Below are 21035 nucleotides of genomic sequence, written 5' to 3' on the forward strand. Positions count from 1 at the left end.
GCACTTTGAGAGGCTGAAGCAAGAGGATCACCTGAGATCAGGAGTTCAAGACCAGCCTGGCCAACATGATGAAATCTCGTCTCTACTAAAAATGCAGAAAGAATTAGCGGGGCATGGTGGCACGTGCCTGTAATCCCAGCTACTTGGGAGGCTGAGACAGGAGAATTGCTTGAACCTGGGAGGTGGAGGCTGCAGTGGGCCGAGATCCCACCACTGCACTCCAGCCAGGGTGATAAAGTGAGATTCTGTCAGAAAGAAAGAAAGAGAGAGAGAGAGAGGGAGGGGGGGAAGGAAGGAAGGAAAGAAAGAAAGGAAATAAAAGAAAGAAAAAGAAAGAAGAAAGAAAGAAAGAAGGAAAGAAAGAAAGAAAGAGAAAGAAAGAAAGATGCTAAACAAGATATACAGACAATATACAACTGGGCCAGCGTATGGCATCTGGGGCTGAGTCTTGAATCTGAAGGTAATCAACTCCCTGTGACTTCTTTTCCTAATCCATAAAAGAAGGATAGTGACAGTGAGACACTGTGTTGGGGTTAATATTTTACAAAATATCCACATGTTTCTTTCCTTTGCCTTTCAGAGAGTGTCAACTACTTCCAACCTGTCCAGTCTAACATGAGGTATATTGTCTTGGTAGGGGAAGGGATCTGAGAAGGAGATTAGAAATTGTGTCTGAAGGTTTACAAAGAGGAAGAAGTCAATATTTAGATTCTGACATTCAAGATGGAGTTATGCAGCAGGACCATTGCTATGAGACAGTATTTCTATTTTCCTTTATCCACTCCCACCTACCCTCTTCCTGCACCTCACAGTAGCATGAGAAAAACCAGATATGGAAGTTTCAGGTCATAACAATTCTCTTACAATTTAGAAAACAGGCCATCAGGCTTAGGGCTCTGTGGTAGAATGAGGATATGTTAGGGAAAATGAAAGAAAATCCCACCCCTCTATGGCTCAGGACTTTATAAAAAGGAGAGCAAGAAAGAGAAGAGAGAATGGGTTGAGATGCATGCAGAGAAGGGGTGCATGGGTGAGGAGAGGGTCTTCTTTCAGTTTCCCTCCTTTCCAACAACCACCTTGAGACGAGTGTTGCCTCTGGGGTCTGTCTGGGGTTCAGAGGAAATTGTAGGAAAGGGGAGGGACAGAGGGTGGGGCAAGGCTACACTACTAGAAAAACAATTCAAAGCACTTTCATTTTCTGCTGACATAAAAGAAACAGAAAGGCGGGCTTCAGTAACCGGCTGCCTGGCTGACTTACAGCACTCAGACTCCGACAGGATCATGGCTATGATGGAGGGTCAGGGAGGACCCAGCCCGGGGCAGACCTGCGTGCTCATCCTGATCTTCACAGTGCTCCTGCAGTCTCTCTGTGTGGCCGTAACTTACCTGTACTTCACCAATGAGCTGAAGCAGGTCAGTGCAATGCAGTGCGTTCAGTCTCCGAGGCGCTTAGCAATTGTCTGTTACCTGCTTCTCCTTTGCATGTCAGCTTGCTCCTCTCTGAAGATCCGACTGTTTTCTTTCTCTGTCGGTAGACTCTAACTGCTAACTCGCATAACCACTGAGGACTTCGCCAAAGTGTAAGTTCCAGAAATTGTGTAAACTAAGTGCAGTCACAGAATTGGCTCCACGAGTTACTAGCAGATGCGCGTGACAAAACTCCTGAGGGCTCTTTTGTTTTCAAAAGCATTTGTATTTTATATTATTAGCCATTGAAACTGTTCAGAAAAGCTTTCTGCTAAATGCTTTATAGTTCTTTTTTTTCTTTTCCAAACTTTTATTTGTGCACATTCGATTGAAAAAGATAACTTTTACAAGTTCTTTGGTGCCCATATTCAGCATACAAAAAAAAAAACCCTGAGGATAAATTAGCTCAAAATGGAAAAGAATAACAATGACAACAATAAAACAATCTAAGGTAGTGCACACTGTGACAGCTCTGCTTATGGGGACATGAAAATTACTGCAAAAATAAATAGAATGCCCTTTTGTAAAAGCAGCAATGGCATGTCTTATAAACTTCCTTCTTTATATTACAGCAAGGTTTGGAATAAAATCCAAAGGGACTGGTACTTACCCTGTAGCCGTGAATAAATAAGAGTATATTTCCTCATTACCACTTTCCTTTTGAGTCCAATGTGCAGCAATCCAAGGTGCACAGTTAGAAATGCTAACCAATTAAGTGGGGAATTATAAAATGTCCTTCCTGCTTTCAAACACGAATGGTAAATCTGTTCCACAGCAGTAGCAAAGCCTGTAAATTGGGCCTTGTTACTTTGATACCTTCTGTTGAAAAAATCTGTAAGGTAGCTCTTAGAGACTTTATCTGAGAGCACACAGCAGAATGAAGTTCAGGTTCGTAACTCACATGAGGTCTATTGTTCTTTGTGAATTCCGGCAAACAGAGTTTTTTACATTTTTATTTTTTTATTTTACTTTAAGTTCTGGGATACATGTGCTGAACATGCAGGTTTGTTACATAGGTATACATGTGCCATGGTGGTTTGCTGCACCCATCAACCCATCATCCAGGTTTTAAGACTCACAGGCATTAGGTATTTGTACTAATGCTCTCCTTCCCTTTCCTCTCCATGCCCTGACAGGCCACGGTGGCTGATGTTCCCCTCCCTGTGTCCATGTGTTCTCATTGTTCAACTCCTACTTATGACTGAGAACATGGGTGTTTGGTTTTCTGTTCCTGTGTTAGTTTGCTGAGAATGATGGCTTCCAGCTTCATCCACGTCCCTGCAAAGGACATGAACTCATCTATTTTTGTGACTGCATAGTATTCCATGGTGTATATGTGTCACATTTTCTTTATCCAGTGATGGGCATTTGGGTTGGTTCCATGTCATTGCTATTGTAAATAGTGCTGCAATAGACATACGTGTGCATGTGTCTTTATAGTATAATGATTTATAATCCTTTGTGTATATACCCAGTAATGAGATTGCTGGGTCAAATAATATTTCTGATTCTAATCCTTGAGGAAGCACCACACTGTCTTCCACAATGGTTGAACTAATTTACACTCCCAACAACAGTGTAAAAGCATTCTTATTTCTCCACATCTCCAGCATCTGTTGTCTCCAGATTTTTTAATGATCGCCATTCTAACTGGCGTGAGATGGTACCTCATTGTGGTTTTGATTTGTGTTTATCTAATGACTAGTGATGATGAGCCTTTTTTCATGTTTGTTGGCCCCATAAATGTCTTCTTTTGAGAAGTGTCTGTTCATATCATTTGCCCACTTTTTGATGTGGTTGTTTGTTTATCTAACATCTTGGATGTTAGACCTTTGTCAGATGGGTAGCTTGCAAAAATTTTCTCCCATTCTGTAGGTTGCCTGTTCACTCTGATGATAGTTTATTTTGCGGTGCAGAAGCTCTTCAGTTTAATTAGATCCCATTTGTCAATTTTGGCTTTTGTAGCCATTGCTTTTGGTGTCTTAGTCATGAAGTCTTTGCCCATACCTGTGTCCTGAATGGTATTGCCTAGGTTTTCTTCTAGGGTTTTTATGGTTTTAGGTTTTACATTCAAGTCTTTAATCCATCCTGAGTTAATTTTTGTAGAAGCTGTAAGGAAGGGGTCTAGTTTCCGTTTTTCTGCATATGGCTAGCCAGTTTTCCCAGCACCATTTATTAAGTAGGGATTCCTTTCCCCATTGCTTGTTTTTGCCAGGTTTGTCAAAGAGCAGATGGTTGGTGTTATTTCTGAGGTCTCTGTTCTGTTCCATTGGTCTATATCTCTGTTTTGGTATCAATACCATGCTGTTATGGTTACTGTAGCCTTGGAGGGTAGTTTGAAGTCAGGTAGTGTGATGCCTCCAGCTTTGTTCTTTTTGCTTAAGATTGTCTTAGTTACATAGGCCCTATTTTGGTTCCATATGAAATTTAAAGTAGTTTTTTTCTAATTCTGTGAAGAAAGTCAGTGGTAGCTTGATAGGAATAGCATTAGATCTATAAATTACTTTGGGCAGTATGGCCATTTTCACAATATTGACCTATCCATGAGCATGGAATTTTTTCCCATTTGTTTGTGTCCTCTCTTATTTCCTTGAGCAGTGATTTGTAGTTCTCCTTGAAGAGGTCCTTCACATCCCTTGTAAGTTGTATTCCTAGGTATTTTATTCTCTTTGTAGCAATTGTGAATTGAAGTTCACTCACCATTTGGCTCTCCGCTTGTGTATTATGGGTGTATAGGAATGCTTATGATTTTTGCACATTGATTTTGTATCCTGAGACTTTGCTGAAGTTGCTTATTGGCTTAAGGAGTTTTTGGGCTAAGAGAATAGAGTTTTCCAAATATACAATTATGGTCATCTGCAAACAGAGACAATTTGACTTCCTCTCTTCCTGTTTTAATACCTTTATTTCTTTTGCATGACTGCCCTGGCAAACGGATTTCAAATGGCATGTTACACACTGCCAAAACATATCAACCTTAAAGTCTGTAAATATTACCTGAAAACCTGGTTTCTGCAGACTGCAGACTACACGTCTGGCACCAAATTTAGCTTCTTCTTCACTTGTTGCTCCAGTGAAAATAATTTTTTCTGAGGAAACTCCATGAAAGTCCCGCCCCAGCCTGTTGCTAGGAGCCCCCGAGGCTCCGGCTCTGTCTTTCCTGCTTTGTTGTCCTGGATGCGAGTTACGGTTCTCGACTCATGAATTCTTGGGGATGAGGGTGGCTGTGTCAGAGCTGAGTCTGCTTCCGCTCACCAGTATACCTCTGGGTCTACCATATGGCTCCCAAGTAGCCACTAATACTAACACTTGTGGTTCACTAAAAACTTGCTGAATGAATGAACAGCCTTCACAAGTATGGTAGGTACTACGAATATGCAGGCAACAAGGGTAGAGTCGGGCTCAACCCAAAGCCAGGCTCTAAATCACTGACCACTCCTGGTGTGTGTTCCAGATGTAGCTAGTCCTGGTGAACTTTCAGACCTTTGACATGTTTTGCTGTGTTGACAATAACAGAATACAAAGGACTGGCCTTCTGCCTATTCCTGGGGCACTGGCATGTCATCGGTAGAATCTGTAATAAAGAAGCTATCAGAGAAACACAGCTGTTCATGATAAAACAATGGAACATAAAACCACCACTCTCTGCCTGTGAATGGTTCATGTACAAATCGAGGTATCTTTGACAGAAAAGAAAACACTTAGTGCCATTTTAATTTATGATTTTCTCAATGAAAACTCCCTGGAATTATGACTGGAAAATCGCTGAAAATAAGCAAACTCAGTTTTTGACTTCTAATATATATTTTAACTAATTGTATATTAAATAGTAGAGAATTAGGAGTTACAAGGAACTTCAGACCCCCCCATCCCCCAACACCCACTCCCACCCTCCACCACCTTTTTACAGATGAAGAGACAAGAAATAATGTGCTCAGCTTCAGACAAGGCTTTGGAGGCAGCGCTGGGGCAGCTAGCGCCCAGGTCTGTAGGCTTCCCCCTCCACAGCAGGATGGCCACAGGATTAACCTGTTTGCACCTTATGATGTACAATGAATGCACAGTGCATCCTGCAGCATCAACTCTGGAGCTGACTAGGAAATGAAAGGCTAAGCATCTCGGAAAAGTATAAATTGTGCAAAAGACATAGAGTGTTAGCTATTTGCTAGGGAAATGCAGTTTGCATATCCTGTGGAGTGTAAATTCGGTTATCTCAATCAGTTAGAAATTTTTCTTTTGGAAATAGGTGAGGCAGATTCTTGTTTGATTTGCAAGTAATTATGAAAATTATGGCTACCATTAGATGACCAGTAAAGTCAGGTTTATTGTAGAGCACATTTAGAAAAGACTTTCTTTTGTAAGAAAAAAATATTCATAAAACTATAATCATACCTTTAGCTTTAAGTCTACATGAGAGACTGGAATGCTGCTGTGTTCACCACTTTGGAGCCAGAATGTCCTCACCTTTCTTAACTTTGCAGCATAAACAGAGTAAAGCTGTTACTTCATACACAAGTAGCTCCATCAATGTGCTCACATTACAAGTTGGACTGATTTTAAGATTGAATCAACCAGTTCTTTGCTGAACTGACTCATGCAATTGTCTGTGTATATAATCAAATTTCTTTTTCAATTCTACTATAAAAATGGAAATTTCATATAAGGCTTAGGATCTTCCCATTTGCACACATTTTTCTTAATTGCATATTAATATGTGAATACATGTACGTTAGGCATGCAGAAGAATTCATTGAGAGTGCTAGAAGGCTAGGATAATTATAGATGTTGAGCAATTACTGTGTACCAGGAACTTTGAAAGGTATTGCCTTGTTTCAATTCTCAGAACAATTATATAACCTAAGGATAATTACCCCTTATTATAGATGAACAAATGAAGCCTTAGGTGAAGTTAAGAGGTTTGTCTAAGATTACAAAACTAGTAAAAGGTAAAGCCTGATTTTGAACCCAAGTGTGAAGGAGGTACTCAATACATTGAAGCACCTACTTTTTTTTTTAACAGTACATTTTTTTCAATACAATACAATGCTTTTTTAATAGTGCATTGTAATTACTGCTGAAAAGTCTCCTGAAAGTGCCACTTTCTTCATCAGATATTTTCCCAAGGGAAAATAAATCTGAATCTTCTGTGTAGACTTTGGAAAAGCATATTCAACATAAGTACTAATTTTGGAAAATTGAACACAGCCTTCATTGCAGCTGATGAAAATTTGCAGAAATGCAGTCTGCAAGGATTATAGGGTGCAAGGGTTAAGGAAGGCTTTATAACATTGGATTAAACCTTCATAAATAAGCCTGTAGACCCACAAACATGATCAACTAATATGGGCTGAGCCCCTGAAGTCTGTGTCCCTCTGAGAAAGTTTCATGACTAGGGAATGGCCTATCACTGTGGCATCATAGATGGGGAGGAAAAAGGAGAAGGGCTTCCTCTCCACAGATCTCCATAAATGATCCTTTATGCTATTTGTAGTTTGCAGAAAATGATTGTCAGAGACTAATGTCTGGGCAGCAGAGACGGTCAGTGCTGCCATCTTGAAGTCTATCCTGCTGATTCTACCCTGCTGAGCTCAAGCCCCATCAAGGACTGGTTGACTCTGGCCTAGCCAACTACCATGTTTGTAACAGCACCAAGAGCAGTCACCATGGAAATCCAGTTTTCAGAACCAACAGCTCTGGAGCTGAAGAACAGGCACCCAGTGCAAGAGCTTTCTTTTCAAAGGCACGCAAGTGAAAATAACCCACCTACACAATCTTCTGCCCCCAGTACCCAGGCATGGTTAGTTAGAGAGTAGGCCTCAGCCTATGATATGCTGCAGGAAATTCATACTTTGAAGTGGAAAGGATGGGAGGAGGCAGGTGGAGGCATATCATGCTAATCATCATTCTTAGAACAACCACAGCACCCCACGTCAACCCACCATCTGTCTAGAGTCACCAGTATTGGCCAAGTTCTATAGAAGAAACTACTAACGAACAAGATGGAAGAAACGTGAGGGTGGAGAAGGTGACTGGGGCTTCCCCTCTGGATTTCTATTGTTCAGAAATCAATATTATGCATAAAAAGGTCTAGAAAGAGAAACACCAAAATGACAGTGTGATCTCTAGATGGTATGATTATGGGTGCTTTTTATTCCTTTTTATTTTTCTATATTTTACAAATTTTCTACAGGGAATGTCATACAAATATCCATGCCATACATGTATAATTTTCATACAGATTTAACGAACACAGCATTTTTATATAGTCTTCTGAGAAAACAACCATACTCAAAATTGTGCACACACATACAGTCTGATCTTGCCCCTGTAAACAAGAGAGATCCTCCAAAGGTTAACTAGGAGGTGGGAGTATAGCTGCTATTAGTGGTGTTTTGATTTTGTTTTTGTGATTTACTTATTAAATCTTGGAGGGTTTTTTTTTAACTTTTGGAAATGTGTTCTTTACTTTTCCATGCTTCCCAGTTTGCCTGTATATCCTGACTGTATCCAGGCTTTATGAACTCCTGGGTAATCATGTAACTATATTAGCTTGTCAATCACCCATCTACTCATTCCTGGGATCTTACTCAATTCTCCAGGTTCCCCCCACCTCCTCCAGAAAGTATTTCTGGAAAATACTCAGAAGGTATTACAGGCTCTAGACAGCAATTTGTACTCACCTGGGCTAGTCCCTGTGGCTCAAACTCCACCACCACCACCCAAGTCAAACTCCACTTCAGTTGAAAAGTTGTTGCCTGCCACCATTACTGCCTGATCACAGGCAGCTGTCAACTCTGTACCTTGCCTCCTATGGCTGGAGCCTCCCATCTTCAGCCATTTCCTGCTGAGATACCTTACAGCTGCTGTGAGGTGAAAAGGCATATTGCTTCCTCCTTTCTGGTACATGCACACTTTTTGCCCCAACATGTTACAGAGATTCGTGAGCTTGCTTGTTCAGTGTAATCAAACCGAAGCTTAGCCAGAGCACACTCATACTTTGGGTGGGTGAACTGGCACAGTGTCCAGGAAACGTCTGCTCTTCCTGGAACCACCCTCAGGCCTTGTGGCTGATCTCAGTTCCTCGTCTCTTCTTTCACGATCCTTTCCCACAGTTGGCTAGACATGCTCTCTTATTTCTGAATCATATGTGACTGGGTGCTTTCCTTGCAAAGGTTTTGCATCTCCCAAGTAAATTGGAAGTGCAACTACATATCTACAGTTGGGGCATGCAGGGGCAAGGAAATGTGCCTAATTCCATGAGCAGTGACATCTCAACTCAGGTGACCCCAGCTTCACCTCCCAGTACATATACTATGGGAATATTTTTCTCTTGTAATTTCAAAGAGGAAAAAAGAAAATAAACATGTGTTTAAAAGTAAATGAATGATCTATGTCAGGGTGTGTGGAGGAAATTTATTAACTCAAGTTAGCATCATTTGAGGGACCTTGGTCAAATGTCCAAGGGTTACAGGGCTGAGACAGAACTCTGTGATTCTGGCTGGGACCTCTCATAAACAGTTCAGATATTTTGATTTAAAATGAGATTGTCTTTCTATTGGAAGGAGTTTATCATCATTCGATTTGACCCTTTCTTCAAGCTTTGCAGTCCTTTAGTTCAAACAACAGATTAAAATTACCATTTTCCCATTTATTTCCCCAGGTAGAGTTAATTCAGCAGATTTTTTTTCAGGGAAATAGCATCTCTTCAATCCCACTTGTTAAAAACAAAACAAAACAGAAGAGAAGAAATGAGCAAAACAAACAAACAAAATCCTTCTGGCTTTGTTTGGACCTTCTGTTTCTTATTCTTCCTGATTAAACAATTATCAGCCGGAAGAGTTCTGGATGGTTGGGGTGTGTGTGTGTGTGTGTGTGTGTTTATGTGTGTGTGTGTATGTGTGTTTATAACATCAAGCAAGGATTTGTTGATGAGGGTGAGGAGTTTGTTGACAATGATCTGGCTATTGCCATTGTTTACTTTCAATCAGAAACAGGGAGAAAACCTTCAAAGAGTGTTTAAAGTCTCTGCCAATAAATCCCTAGTTCGTGTGAACATTTAATGAGACAGCATTCAGATTTCTAGCAGCAACACGGTCCAGAGTCTGCCTGCCAGAGGAGTAGAAATCAGATCAATTACTAGAATCTACTTAGCTAGCCACAGCTCAGATCCACAAACAGAATATGACCCCCTCCCAAATGATTTGGCTGGTTTTTATTTAGGATCTTGGAAATTAAACAGACTCCACTGCCAACCTTGTATCTAGGTAGGTTTCCAGCTTCAGAATGGGATACATGCCGTGGCAGAGCAGGAAGAGACCTCAGAATCACCATAGTGAACCAGCTCAAAACTAAGGAACAGACACAGGAGAACAGAGGCAACTTACCAAGAAAGGCACAACTGTCAGATCTTGACGAACACCTGGATCCTTTCCACCATATCCAGCTGCTTACTTTTACTCTTTTGTTTAGAGGACAAAGGACAGCATGTTTACTCTTATTTCAGGCAGGAACCTACTCAACGTGCCAAAACTTCTCCAAGTCTGCCATCAGTTTCTGTTTAACTTCCAAATGAACAAAAATAAAAAGCACTTACGTGTAATATCGTGTTACATTCCATCTCAACGCAGATGCAGGACAAGTACTCCAAAAGCGGCATTGCTTGTTTCTTAAAAGAAGATGGCAGTTCCTGGGACCCCAGTGATGAAGAGAGTATGAACAGCCCTTGCTGGGAAGTCAAGTGGCAACTCCGTCAGCTCGTTAGAAAGGTAGGTAACCTCACCAGGCAACCTGGCCGGCAGGCAGAAAAGGCCAGAAGAATTCCTTAAAGCGAAGGAATCTTTAAGATAATCAAGCCTAGACTCTTCATTCTACAAATAAGAAAACTTGGGCCCAGAGTGTTTAAGTAATTTTCCCCAAATTCATAGAACTGGGAAAATGGGGCATAGCACCACAGGGCAGGGCGTGGCCGGCTCCTGGTCTAGAGTTCACACCTGTGCCCCAGACAGCCTCACATTTAGTCTAACCTTTTTATCTCACATTATGGAAACTGAGGCACAGACAGGGTAATGAACAGAAGGTCACAAAGTCATAAAGGATGTATGGGATATTTTTTCATTCAAAAGATAAAGGAGGCCAAATAGTGATTTATATTCTTCCCACATTGCTGATGTCTGGAATTAATATTTATTTTTGTATGTAGATAGAGATGAAGAAAGAGGAAAGTAAGAGGGAAGAAAGGAAAAAAAAGGGAAGGGAAGAAAGAGATACTCTGAGAAATTGAAGGGTTTTTTTTCTTAATTTATAGCCAATAAATAACAAATTACAAAAAGTATCTATTTATGGATGTTGCTTAAACAGGACCTCTAGCAGAGACACGTTAGTTAACAGTTTATTTTGCTGAATGTGGTAGAGTCAGATCAAATCAAGTTTCTTCTCTTAGGCTCTTCCTTCTTTGTAAGATGGCATTTAATAATATTTGCGGCTGGGCACGGTGGCTCATGCCTGTAATCCCAGCACTTTGGGAGGCCGAGGCAGGTGGATCACCCTGAGGTCAGGAGTTGAAGACCAGCCTGGCCAACGTGGTGAAACCCCATCTCTGCTAAAAATACAAAAGTTAGCCAAGCATGGTGGTGTGTGCCTGTAATCCCAGCTACTTGGGAGGCTGAGGCAGGAGAATCGCTTGAACCCAGGAGGCAGTGAGCCGAGATTGTGCCACTGCACTCCAGCCTGGGTGACAGAGCAAGACTCCATCTTAAAAGAAAAAAAACTGCTTCTGCCTATGTAAAAATATCAGATGAGAACATAGCTGTAAAAATACTCTTGTGTAAACTATGAATTACATCATTGTTTAAAGACAGTAACTGGGGGAATTCCCAGGGTAGGAGGAGAATGTGTTTTTACACATGTTTGTGAGTCCATTGTTTGGTGCTCAGCATCTGCTTCTCCATAGAAATGGTGTTATATTGGTGGTTAGGGATTGAGTTTATAATCCTGAGCTGTTTTCACAGTAGAGCCCCGACATCACGTAAGATGCTATTTCTACAGGAAAAGAAACTAGACTTCCGCCTAGGAGTCCTAGAAACATACCTGACCTAGAAGCATGGCCCCGGGCTGGGGTGCCCCTGCACACAAGCTGTACCGAAGCAGCTGTGATGCCACCACTCCAAATGACAGCGAGTGTTCAGGGTGCAAGGACAGAAGCCTAGGAAAAGCCTGGACTGGAGAAGGGTCCTGAGGAAGCTGAGAAATGAAACTCCCGAGTCCCTGGGATAGGGGTTTGGGGAGAGTGGAGGTGAATTGTCCAGCAAGGGAGAGCAATTCAGAACGAGGGTGGAAAGCTGGAGACTCAGGAGAGGGCTGGGTGCCATGGACAGAGAGTGGGGAGAGAAGAGAAATAGTGGGGACATATCTCTTTCCTGGTATTCCTGCCATTCTCCTTCGCATCTCACATCCTGCCACCGACTAGAATAGAGAGAAGGTGGTAGAGTACACAGAGGGAATAGATGAGAATGTGGGAAAAATAATTCTCTTTTGTTTTTTAAGGCACATTAGTTGAGCAGACTTATTCCAGTAAATACCCTATGCCCATTTCATACATTATCTCATTTAATCCTCACGACAGCTCTGAAGAATAAATTATTATTAGCCCCTTAAATATATTTTTAAAAGAATAATAAGTTGAAGTTTAGACTAGTTAAATGACTTGAGCAGTCTCACAGAGCCAGTAATTAAAAGATTTGAATGCAGGGCATCTGGCCATGCTTCTAGTCACTCTTTTTATTCTGCCTCCCACGTGGTAGGAAAGACCCTTTCCTTTTTGCTGCTTCTCCTTTTCTCCTTCCTTTCTGTTGCAGAAGAGGAAGAGGAAGTTAGAGTGGGAAAGAGAGACATAGATAGAGAAATGAGAGACAGAGAGATAAGACAGGATGCTGTGGCTTCCGCTCACTTCTCCTTCTCATACGTCACTGCCCAGGGGACTGATTACAGTAAGTCCACCACCACCACCCCCCTTTCCCCCATTATCTGGCATCAGGGCTTCAGGTAGAGGGAGAGGCAGAGAGCTTCTGCTTTGAGGTGGAAGTACAAAGAAGGCAAGTTTCTGACAGGTGCAACATTGACTGCAGAGATGAGGAAAGAGGACAGTGATGGGAGACGGTGGCAGGAGGGACAGAGCTGAATTCAGAAGCCATGGATGAGCCAAGTCAGGGTCTGCCCATTTAATAGAAAGGTTTGATTTTCCCTCTTTCCTGCTGGTTTTCCCCATTGGTTAGCACGAAGGCAGGGGGAGGTTACTAGATATTTAGCAAAGATACGGGATGGTGGGAAAATATCTTTATGTTGAGAATGGCTCAGCCACATTCTCAGAAGGACAGAATGGCATGGTGTTGTCAGATCATACCTCCATAGGCTATGTATGTCTGTGGGCATCCTGAGGCAGAGGAAGTGTGGCCTACGTCTTGAGGCTTGGGTCTATCCAATAATTTTAAGCCCCTGGGCTCTGTTACCGAGTTCACTTAAACACACACACATGCACGCACACATACACACACACACCCCCCACGCACAAAGTGACATGGCGTGGCTGCCACACCTAACACCCACATTTGGCTGACCTCACATGGCAGATGGCGTCTTCCTCCTGCACTGCTCCATGTGTGGGCTTTCCAAGACTTCATCCAGCAAAAGAACTTTCCCAGACGGAATACCATCCCTTGATTGCTGTGCAGGGACAGCTATCTCAATATTCATCCCAGCTCCCGCCCCTCCCCTTACAGACCCTATGCTTGACCAAACTGAAAGCTTCCGGGATTGGTAATGCATGTAGAAATTTCCAGTTAGACATCAGCAAGAAGAGCCATAGGATTCTATAGTCAGTTTAAATTTTTAGGGAAATTAACAAGCTTTATTCAATAATATTTGCAGATGATTTTGAGAACCTCTGAAGAAACCATTTCTACAGTTCAAGGTATTATCTTTTTTGTTGTTATTTTAATTTCCTACTGTCGACTTCATGACAGGTTGTGAATAGTTCTCCATTCTCGTCTCTGCTCTCATCCACTCATCCATCCTCTGATCTGCTGCTCTGTATCTCAAGCCACTTGTTGATTCTACTTCTCTCTTCACATAGGCAGCTAGGAAGCTCAGAACCAAATCTGTGGCTCACCTATGGTCAGAACTTTATTTCAGCTTACTCTTATTTTTCCCCATGAATTTTCCCTTCCCCCTTACTTCTTCACTTACTTGTTTCTAACTTCTAATGTGTTAGAAACAAGCCATCTTAAATCCTTTCTGGGAAATGGAGAGAAATAAATGAAGTTCCTTAAAGTTACCCTTCTTTGTTTTCAGGCCACCACTGGTCTTTCTCTACACAGGCCTCCTGCTCCATCATCCCTTCTCCAACAATCTTTCTACCCACCCACGATCCTCCTCCTGTGGTCTCCATACTGCAGCACCCCCGTGGTCATGGTTAGCAGCCTTCTCTCCACCCACCTCTCCGTTCAGTACTATTGCCCAGGCTGGCTTCTTTAGCCTTCCATCTGGCACTTCCTCATTCTTCACATCTCACGTAATTGTCATCTTTTCAGATAGGGCTTCTCTGGACACTTATCTAAGTAAGTTCCCTGCACTCTGATATTTTTATCACACGTACCTTGTTCATTGCCTTCCAGGAATGAACGAGGATAAATCTGTTATTCTTTTCCAATGCAATAAACTTCCTCATCACTCGGCACCCCTATTTTCCTTTATTAAATATGTTTTCTTAAATATAAAGCACAGGACCTGGTCCTTGGGTCAAAGCATTCCTTCTTATCATTTCTCCGAAGGCGAAAGCAGTAGTCAGAATGTTGAACACTCCACCTGTTCAGATGAGGCATACCAGATTAATGGTCTCCAGCAGTAGATGCATGCACTGTTTTCAATGTTGGAAGAGTAAAATTCTTTTTTATTCATCCCAATAAGGAGAAACACTACCCTGTATACCAAAATATATCCACGATACCTCGATATACATATTTGCAATTTTCTTTTCTGGGAGGTGCTTGCTATAACCAGTAGGAAATTTCCTCTATTAAAAATTTGCTTTTTAATCTAGCTTTTCCTACCCATATCCTTGAAATGACCTTAACAAATCAGTTGTCCAGGCTGGAATGCAGTGGTGCGATCATGGCTCACTGCAGCCTCAACTTCCTGGCCTCAAGGAATCCTCCCACCTCAGTTTCCCAAATAGTTGGACGACAGGCACAGGCCAACACATCTGGCTGATTTTTCTATTTCTTGTCAGACAAGGTTTCACTATGTTGCCCAGGCTAATCCCAAACTCTTAGGCTAAGTGATCCACCCATCTCGGCCTCCAAATTGTCACTTTCTACTTCATATTTATTCATATTTTCTGTAGAACTCTGTAAGTTCCTTGAGGACTTGGTCAGTGAAATCAGTGGTTAATATTTGTAGTCCTTTGGGGTGTAGTGCTTTACCCTAACACTATCTATTTGATGAAACGATATAATTTATCTTACAACCAATGTAAGCACACTTGGGAAGTTTGAGCTGATTGTTTAGAGAAAGACATTTGTTACATTTCTATTTTTTAAGGCTACTCCAAAATACTTTGGATGGTGGTCAATAAATGTTATTTGTTTATTACAATCTAGTGAATTCGCAACTTATATGCTCGAATATTCAATATCATGACCAGAATGTCAATTCCTATGATTATCATTTTTTTTGAGTGGAAAATTCCCCTTCTTTTTTTTTCATTCTGGCTGCAGGATGGCTATTGGATGCCAGTTTGTAGCATCTAAGGGCAGTCGTTACCATTGTTACTGCCTTATAATCTGTAGTAGTTAGCATAGAGAAAGGAAAATTGAGATGACAAAAATTGGTACCACTGTTTATTTCTGTATGTAATTTAAGGTGGAAATTTGCCAATACGTGGTATTTGCACACTTTAACTCACGAGGATTATTACAAGTCTACAGTTCTTTTTTATTTATATTTTTGGAAAAGGGACGGAATCTTCACTTTGTTGCATTCTCTTTGCACCTTACCTGTGAGGCCCTGATAAATTATAATCCATATTACTGCTTATTCTTCCCGTGTAAAGTACTTCTCAGGTTGATTACAAGCTGAAGGAGATTGATCATAATATCAAAATGTTACTTTTGTGAAAACTCATAGAACCAACTTTGGAAGCCCAGTATGCTTACAATGGCTGATTGACAACACCTATGAACAGCAGTGTATTTGAGAACTAGTTTGACAAGTGTTGATGATTCTTTATCATTTCTCTTTCAGAAAAGCAACGAGGTATTTCTCCCGAAGTGAGAGAAAGAGGTCCTCAGAGAGTAGCAGCTCACATAACTGGGACCAGAGGAAGTGGCAACACATTGCCTATTCCAAGTAAGAGAAACAACAAATAAGTGACTCAAGGAAAAACAATGGAAGGATTGTGCCAAGTAACTTATTTTTTAAAGAATTTTACCTGAAATGTTTATATGGCTATCTACAAAATGCTTAGTATTAATCAGATCTCAGACTGACTGTTTTCAGATGCAAGATTATAGACACATAGTTCAATTACTGCCGTGACATAACTGGCCCCAGGAAAATTACAAAGTGGGAGAATTTTGTCTTTGCAGTTGCCAGGATCCCGTTTTTCTTTTTCCTTCTTTAGAGTAATTTTTTTTCTCTCTTATGATTACTTCTTCAATTGCTTTGCTCGTCTCTTCTTTGCTTGCCATCAAACCTCCCTTCTCTTTAAAAGTTCTAAGTCATTTACTCTCACTATGGTGCTCCTAGTGGCATTTATATTAAATTAAGTCATAGGAGATTGCCAATATTTGACCATATTTTACTTACACAAATGTCAGTTTCATGTATTTTAACCATATATGTTATATCTAATTTTTATCTAGGCAGAACACATGTTGATATGGTGCTATGTAATACTGTGCATGTGCATGGGTCTTTTTTTCTTTTTGAGATGGAGTTTCGCTTTTGTCACCCAGGCTGGAGTGCAATGGCGTGATCTTGGCTCACTACAACCTTCACCTCCCAGGTTCAAGCGATTCTTCTGCCTCAGCTTCCCGAGTAGCTGGGATTACAAGCATGCACCACCATGCCCAGCTAATTTTTGTGACCACACCAGACTGGTCTCGAATTCTTGACCTCAGGTGATCCACCCGCCTCGGTCTCCCAAAGTTCTGGGATTACAGGTGTGAGCCACCACACCTGGCCTCTGTGCATGGGTCTTACAGTGTAAATACCTCAGTTGGAATCGCAGCTCCTCTTCACCTAGATGCATGTTTTGAGCAAATTACTTAAACCAGTCAAGCTTCAGTTTCTTCATATGCAAAGCTGAGATAATTCTTAACTCATAAAATGATGCAAAATGTCTAATCTATTGTGAGTACTCAAGAAATACTCACTTTTATTTTTATGAGAGGCTTTGTCCCATAAATTTGTCTAAAAATATTTCAGACATCAATTAATAAATTAAAAAGGTTGTCGGGGGGGGGGTTTGGTTGGTTGGTTTAGTTTCTTCTGGGTAGTTGCCTTCTTGACATTCTTCATGTTTTATAAATGATTGTCATGTTCTGCCTACAAGTGAGGGGATTATTATGATGTTACGTTTGCTACTCATCAACAAATATAACTGATTTATACTCTGGAAAAGCCAAATTTTGCACCACTCATGAAGATAGGCCAAAAGTGTAAAGGAATATCATTTTGGAAAGCTCACTTTTCATTCAAAATCTTTGGGAGTGAAAGATTCAAGGATCTGAGGATCTTTAAATCCAGGCTCCTTTGCCAATCTTGTGTCTCTATTATTTTGGACTAGAGACGCCTTCTGCTTGGATGTGCCTTTGACTCTGGAGAGGTGAGAAAGATCAAGGAGGGACCCAGAGAGTCCAAAAGGAATGGCAAGAACTTCTGAGATCTAGGCCTAAAAAATAGATACATTTATTTTGGTTTCTTTCTGGATTGTCTGCTTTAGTTCACCAGCACAAGAAGGGAGTGAGAGATTCAGGGTGGAAGTTCTGCCCAGGATTAACCATTACTATCTGAGAGGGCCATCCCCTGTGCTACCATTCTAAGTGTGACAAATGTGGCAGAAGCAGCTGACAAGGTATAAAAAGATAAGGGACTCCCAACAATTCCTAATGTCACAATGATACAGGAGGCTCCTGATTTCTATATGACTACGATTTATAATCCACATGAGATTGAAGGAGAAAGAAGTTTGATATTAGGTTGAAATCCCCGGCAATCCCAACAAAAATATAGATTAGCCAAAGCTGCAAAGAAGCTCCTTGCTTTGCTACAAACTCCCTTCTGTTAACTCTGTTTCTCTCTAAATTTCCTACAGACTCCAAGAATGAAAAGGCTCTGGGCCGCAAAATAAACTCCTGGGAATCATCAAGGAGTGGACATTCATTCCTGAGCAACTTGCACTTGAGGAATGGCGAGCTGGTCATCCATGAAAAAGGGTTGTATTACATCTATTGCCAAGTATACTTTCGATTTCAGGAGGAAATCAAAGAAAACAGAAAGAATGACAAACAAATGGTCCAGTATATTTACAAATACACAAGCTATCCTGACCCCATACTGCTGATGAAAAGTGCTAGAAATAATTGTTGGTCTAAAGATGCAGAATATGGACTCTATTCCATCTATCAAGGGGGAATATTTGAGCTTAAGGAAAACGACAGAATTTTTGTTTCTGTAACAAATGGGCACTTGATAGACATGGACCATGAAGCCAGCTTTTTCGGGGCCTTTTTAGTTGGCTAACTGACCTGGAAAGAAAAAGCCATAACCTCAAAGTGACTTTCAGTTTTCAGGATGATATATCATGAAGATGTTCCAACAAATCTAACCAAAAAAAAAAATGACAAAAAAAACCTCTACGCAATCTGAGTAGAGCAGCAACAACCAAAAACACTCTACAACACACACTGTTCTGAAAGTGACTTACTTATCCCAAGAAAATGAAATTGCCAAAATATCTTTCAGAGTTCTACCTCAGTTTGCTAGCAGAAATCTAAAAGACTCAGCTTCCAAACATTCATGCAATGGTTAACATTTGTTGTCTTTATAATCTACTCCTTGCAAAGATTGCAGAAGAAAGAGCAACAATCCATCTTTTTTTTTTTTTTTTTTTTTTTTTTTTTTTTTTTTTTTGTGAGATGGAGTCTTGCTGTTTCACCAGGCTGGAGTAGAGTGGTGTGATCTCGGTTCACTGCAACTTCTACCTCCTGAGTTCAAGTGATTCTCCTGCCTCAGCCTCCCGAGAAGTTGGGATGACAGGTGCATGCCACCACGCCCAACTAATTTTTGCATTTTTAATAGAGACGGGGTTTCACCATATTGGCCAAGGTGACCTTGATCTCTTGACCTCATGACTCACCCACCTTGGCCTCCTAAAGTGCTGGGGTTACAGGTGTGAGCCACTGTGCCCGGCCAACGAGCCATCTCTTAAATAGTGTATCACAGTAGTCGCCTCCAGGTTTCCTTAAAGGACAACATTCCTAAATCAAAAGAGAAAGTGCCACCACTAAAAGATCATGGTCTCAGAGGCCGTCCGCCATCAAGTTATGCAGTGTGAATCGGGAGTCTATTGTGCAAGATTTTGCAGGGTTATCTCTTGGGGATTTGGTGAAAATAAGAAAATTCTACTCAAACTACTAACACTGTGTTTAAAAAAGTAATTAAAGTGATGTTCAGTGGACAGGGAGCTTGTTTTGAATGGTTTGTGCTTTTCACTACCAAAAGTCAGGCTGGTCAAAAGCACTGATGATATTTTTTGATAAAGGACTCTACAGTGAGCAGTCAACTGATAAGAAATCAGAGAATTTGGTTTCATGTGAGCAGCAGCAGAAGAAATGGCAAAGTGAAAATGACAAACACAGGCAAATCAGTAGAAAAGAGCCGGCTAACCATCCCTTACCACACCTTTGTGGGGTCAAATGTCAGTATCTGCTATGCTGTATATCTGTACGTCTGCTTCAAGCTGCATCATTTATTTTGACCCCACATGAAGAATATTAGTTACTTTTGTCTTCCAGAATCATGACAGAAAACATTTCATTTCACCATTTAAACTAACCGGTTGGAGAAAAGGAATTCACTGGAGCCTTTGTTTCATCTCCTCCCACTGCCGTTCCTAAACGCACTGTAGTTTGTCTTCTCTGGTTATATGCTCAAACATTCATTTAAATGTGTTCAGATCAAATAGATTTTTTTTCAAAAAGTCTAATTTAAATTTACAACATAGTACGGACACCTGACACTTCTAACCCCACTTACTTTATTCCATAACACCAGTCAAGTTCTTACATACCAACAAATGGACTTGTTTTTCTGCTTTTGAGTCTCCTCTCACCAGGATGTAGTCATCCCTTGGTATCTGCAAGGAATTGGATCCAGAATCTCTGCCCAATACCAAGATCCATGTATGCTCAAGTCTTTTATATAAAGTGTTTTTGCATATAACCTATGCACATCTCCCCATATATTTTAAATAATCTCTAGATTACTTATAATACCTAATACAATGTAAATGCAATGTAAAATTGTTATTTTGTATTTTGTATTTGTATTTTTATAGTCGCATTGTTATCTGTTAATTAATTTTTTCCCTCATGGTTTTGATCCATATTTGAATCTGTGGTTGTGAAATCTAAGGATAGGGAAGGCTGACTGTGTAAGCCTTCATATCAGGGAACATTTAATCCGGTTTACAACTCTGTCTCCAGTACTTAGAACATTCATTAGAGCATCTGTCTTCCACAAAAAATACTTGTGAACATATTTTGTGCCCACACAAAATATATTTGCGAATAAGTGAATACTATCCATACAGAAAAATAAAGAAGTATTCCCTACATTATTCCCTATACCAAAATAATGTTGAAGAATTTTAAAAGTTCACAGTGAAGATCTTTTTAACCAAGATTTAAAACTCAAAGAAAATAACTATTTTTGATAACATATAATGTGAAAATTGAAAAAATAATTTTTTAACAAAAAAATTGTCTATGTATGTTTTTTTCAATAAAATTCTATATTACAGTATGTCATCTATGTTTTAGTGCTGACATTTAGTGTCGTTTTCATTTTAGTGCTCACTTGTTTTATAATCTCAAGACTACTAAAAATGGGGGGAAAGACTTCTAATCCTTTTTCATAATATCTTTTATCTGACCCGTATTACAGAAGAAAGAAATTGCTCACTTTTAATTTAATATAATCAAATATATCAGTCCTTTTATTTATGGCTAATACTTCTGTTCTGAGTTGAGTTTTGCTATGTCCTCAGGAAAGATATGTTGAAGTCTTACCAGTACCTCAGAAACCTTATTTGGAAATAGGGTCATTGTGAATGTAACTAGTTAAGATCAGGTCATAGTGGGAAAGGATGGGCTGTTAATACAATATGACTGATATTCTTTTTTTTTGAGACAGAGTCTTGCTCTGTTGCCCAGGCTGGAGTGTAATGGTCAGATCTTGGTTCACTGCAAACTCTGCCTCCCGGATTCAAGTAATTCTCCTGCCTCAGCCTC

At 40.5% G+C, this 21035-nt stretch overlaps 1 protein-coding gene across 2 annotated transcripts; it reads left to right on the forward strand.

The window, feature by feature from the left end:
• Positions 1–1174: 1174 nt before the first annotated feature.
• TNFSF10 (TNF superfamily member 10) lies at positions 1175–20547 on the forward strand. Of its 2 annotated transcripts, XM_012466669.3 has the most exons (5): positions 1180–1413; positions 10095–10232; positions 13390–13432; positions 15763–15867; positions 17837–20547. In XM_012466669.3, exons 1-5 carry the CDS (start codon positions 1282–1284, stop codon positions 18262–18264), a joined length of 846 nt encoding a protein of 281 aa, XP_012322092.3. In that variant the 5' UTR covers positions 1180–1281; the 3' UTR covers positions 18265–20547. The 2 variants fall into 2 exon arrangements, with proteins under 2 accessions (XP_021530303.2, XP_012322092.3); XM_021674628.2 differs by lacking the exons at positions 10095–10232; positions 13390–13432; positions 15763–15867; positions 17837–20547 and adding an exon at positions 6959–10088 and having other exon boundaries at positions 1175–1413.
• The last annotated feature ends 488 nt before the right edge of the window (positions 20548–21035 follow it).

This window comes from Aotus nancymaae, unplaced genomic scaffold, assembly GCF_030222135.1.
Source record: "Aotus nancymaae isolate 86718 unplaced genomic scaffold, 86718_ANA_hifiasm-v0.15.2.pri h1tg000019l, whole genome shotgun sequence".
Classification (NCBI taxonomy): Eukaryota; Metazoa; Chordata; class Mammalia; order Primates; family Aotidae; genus Aotus; species Aotus nancymaae.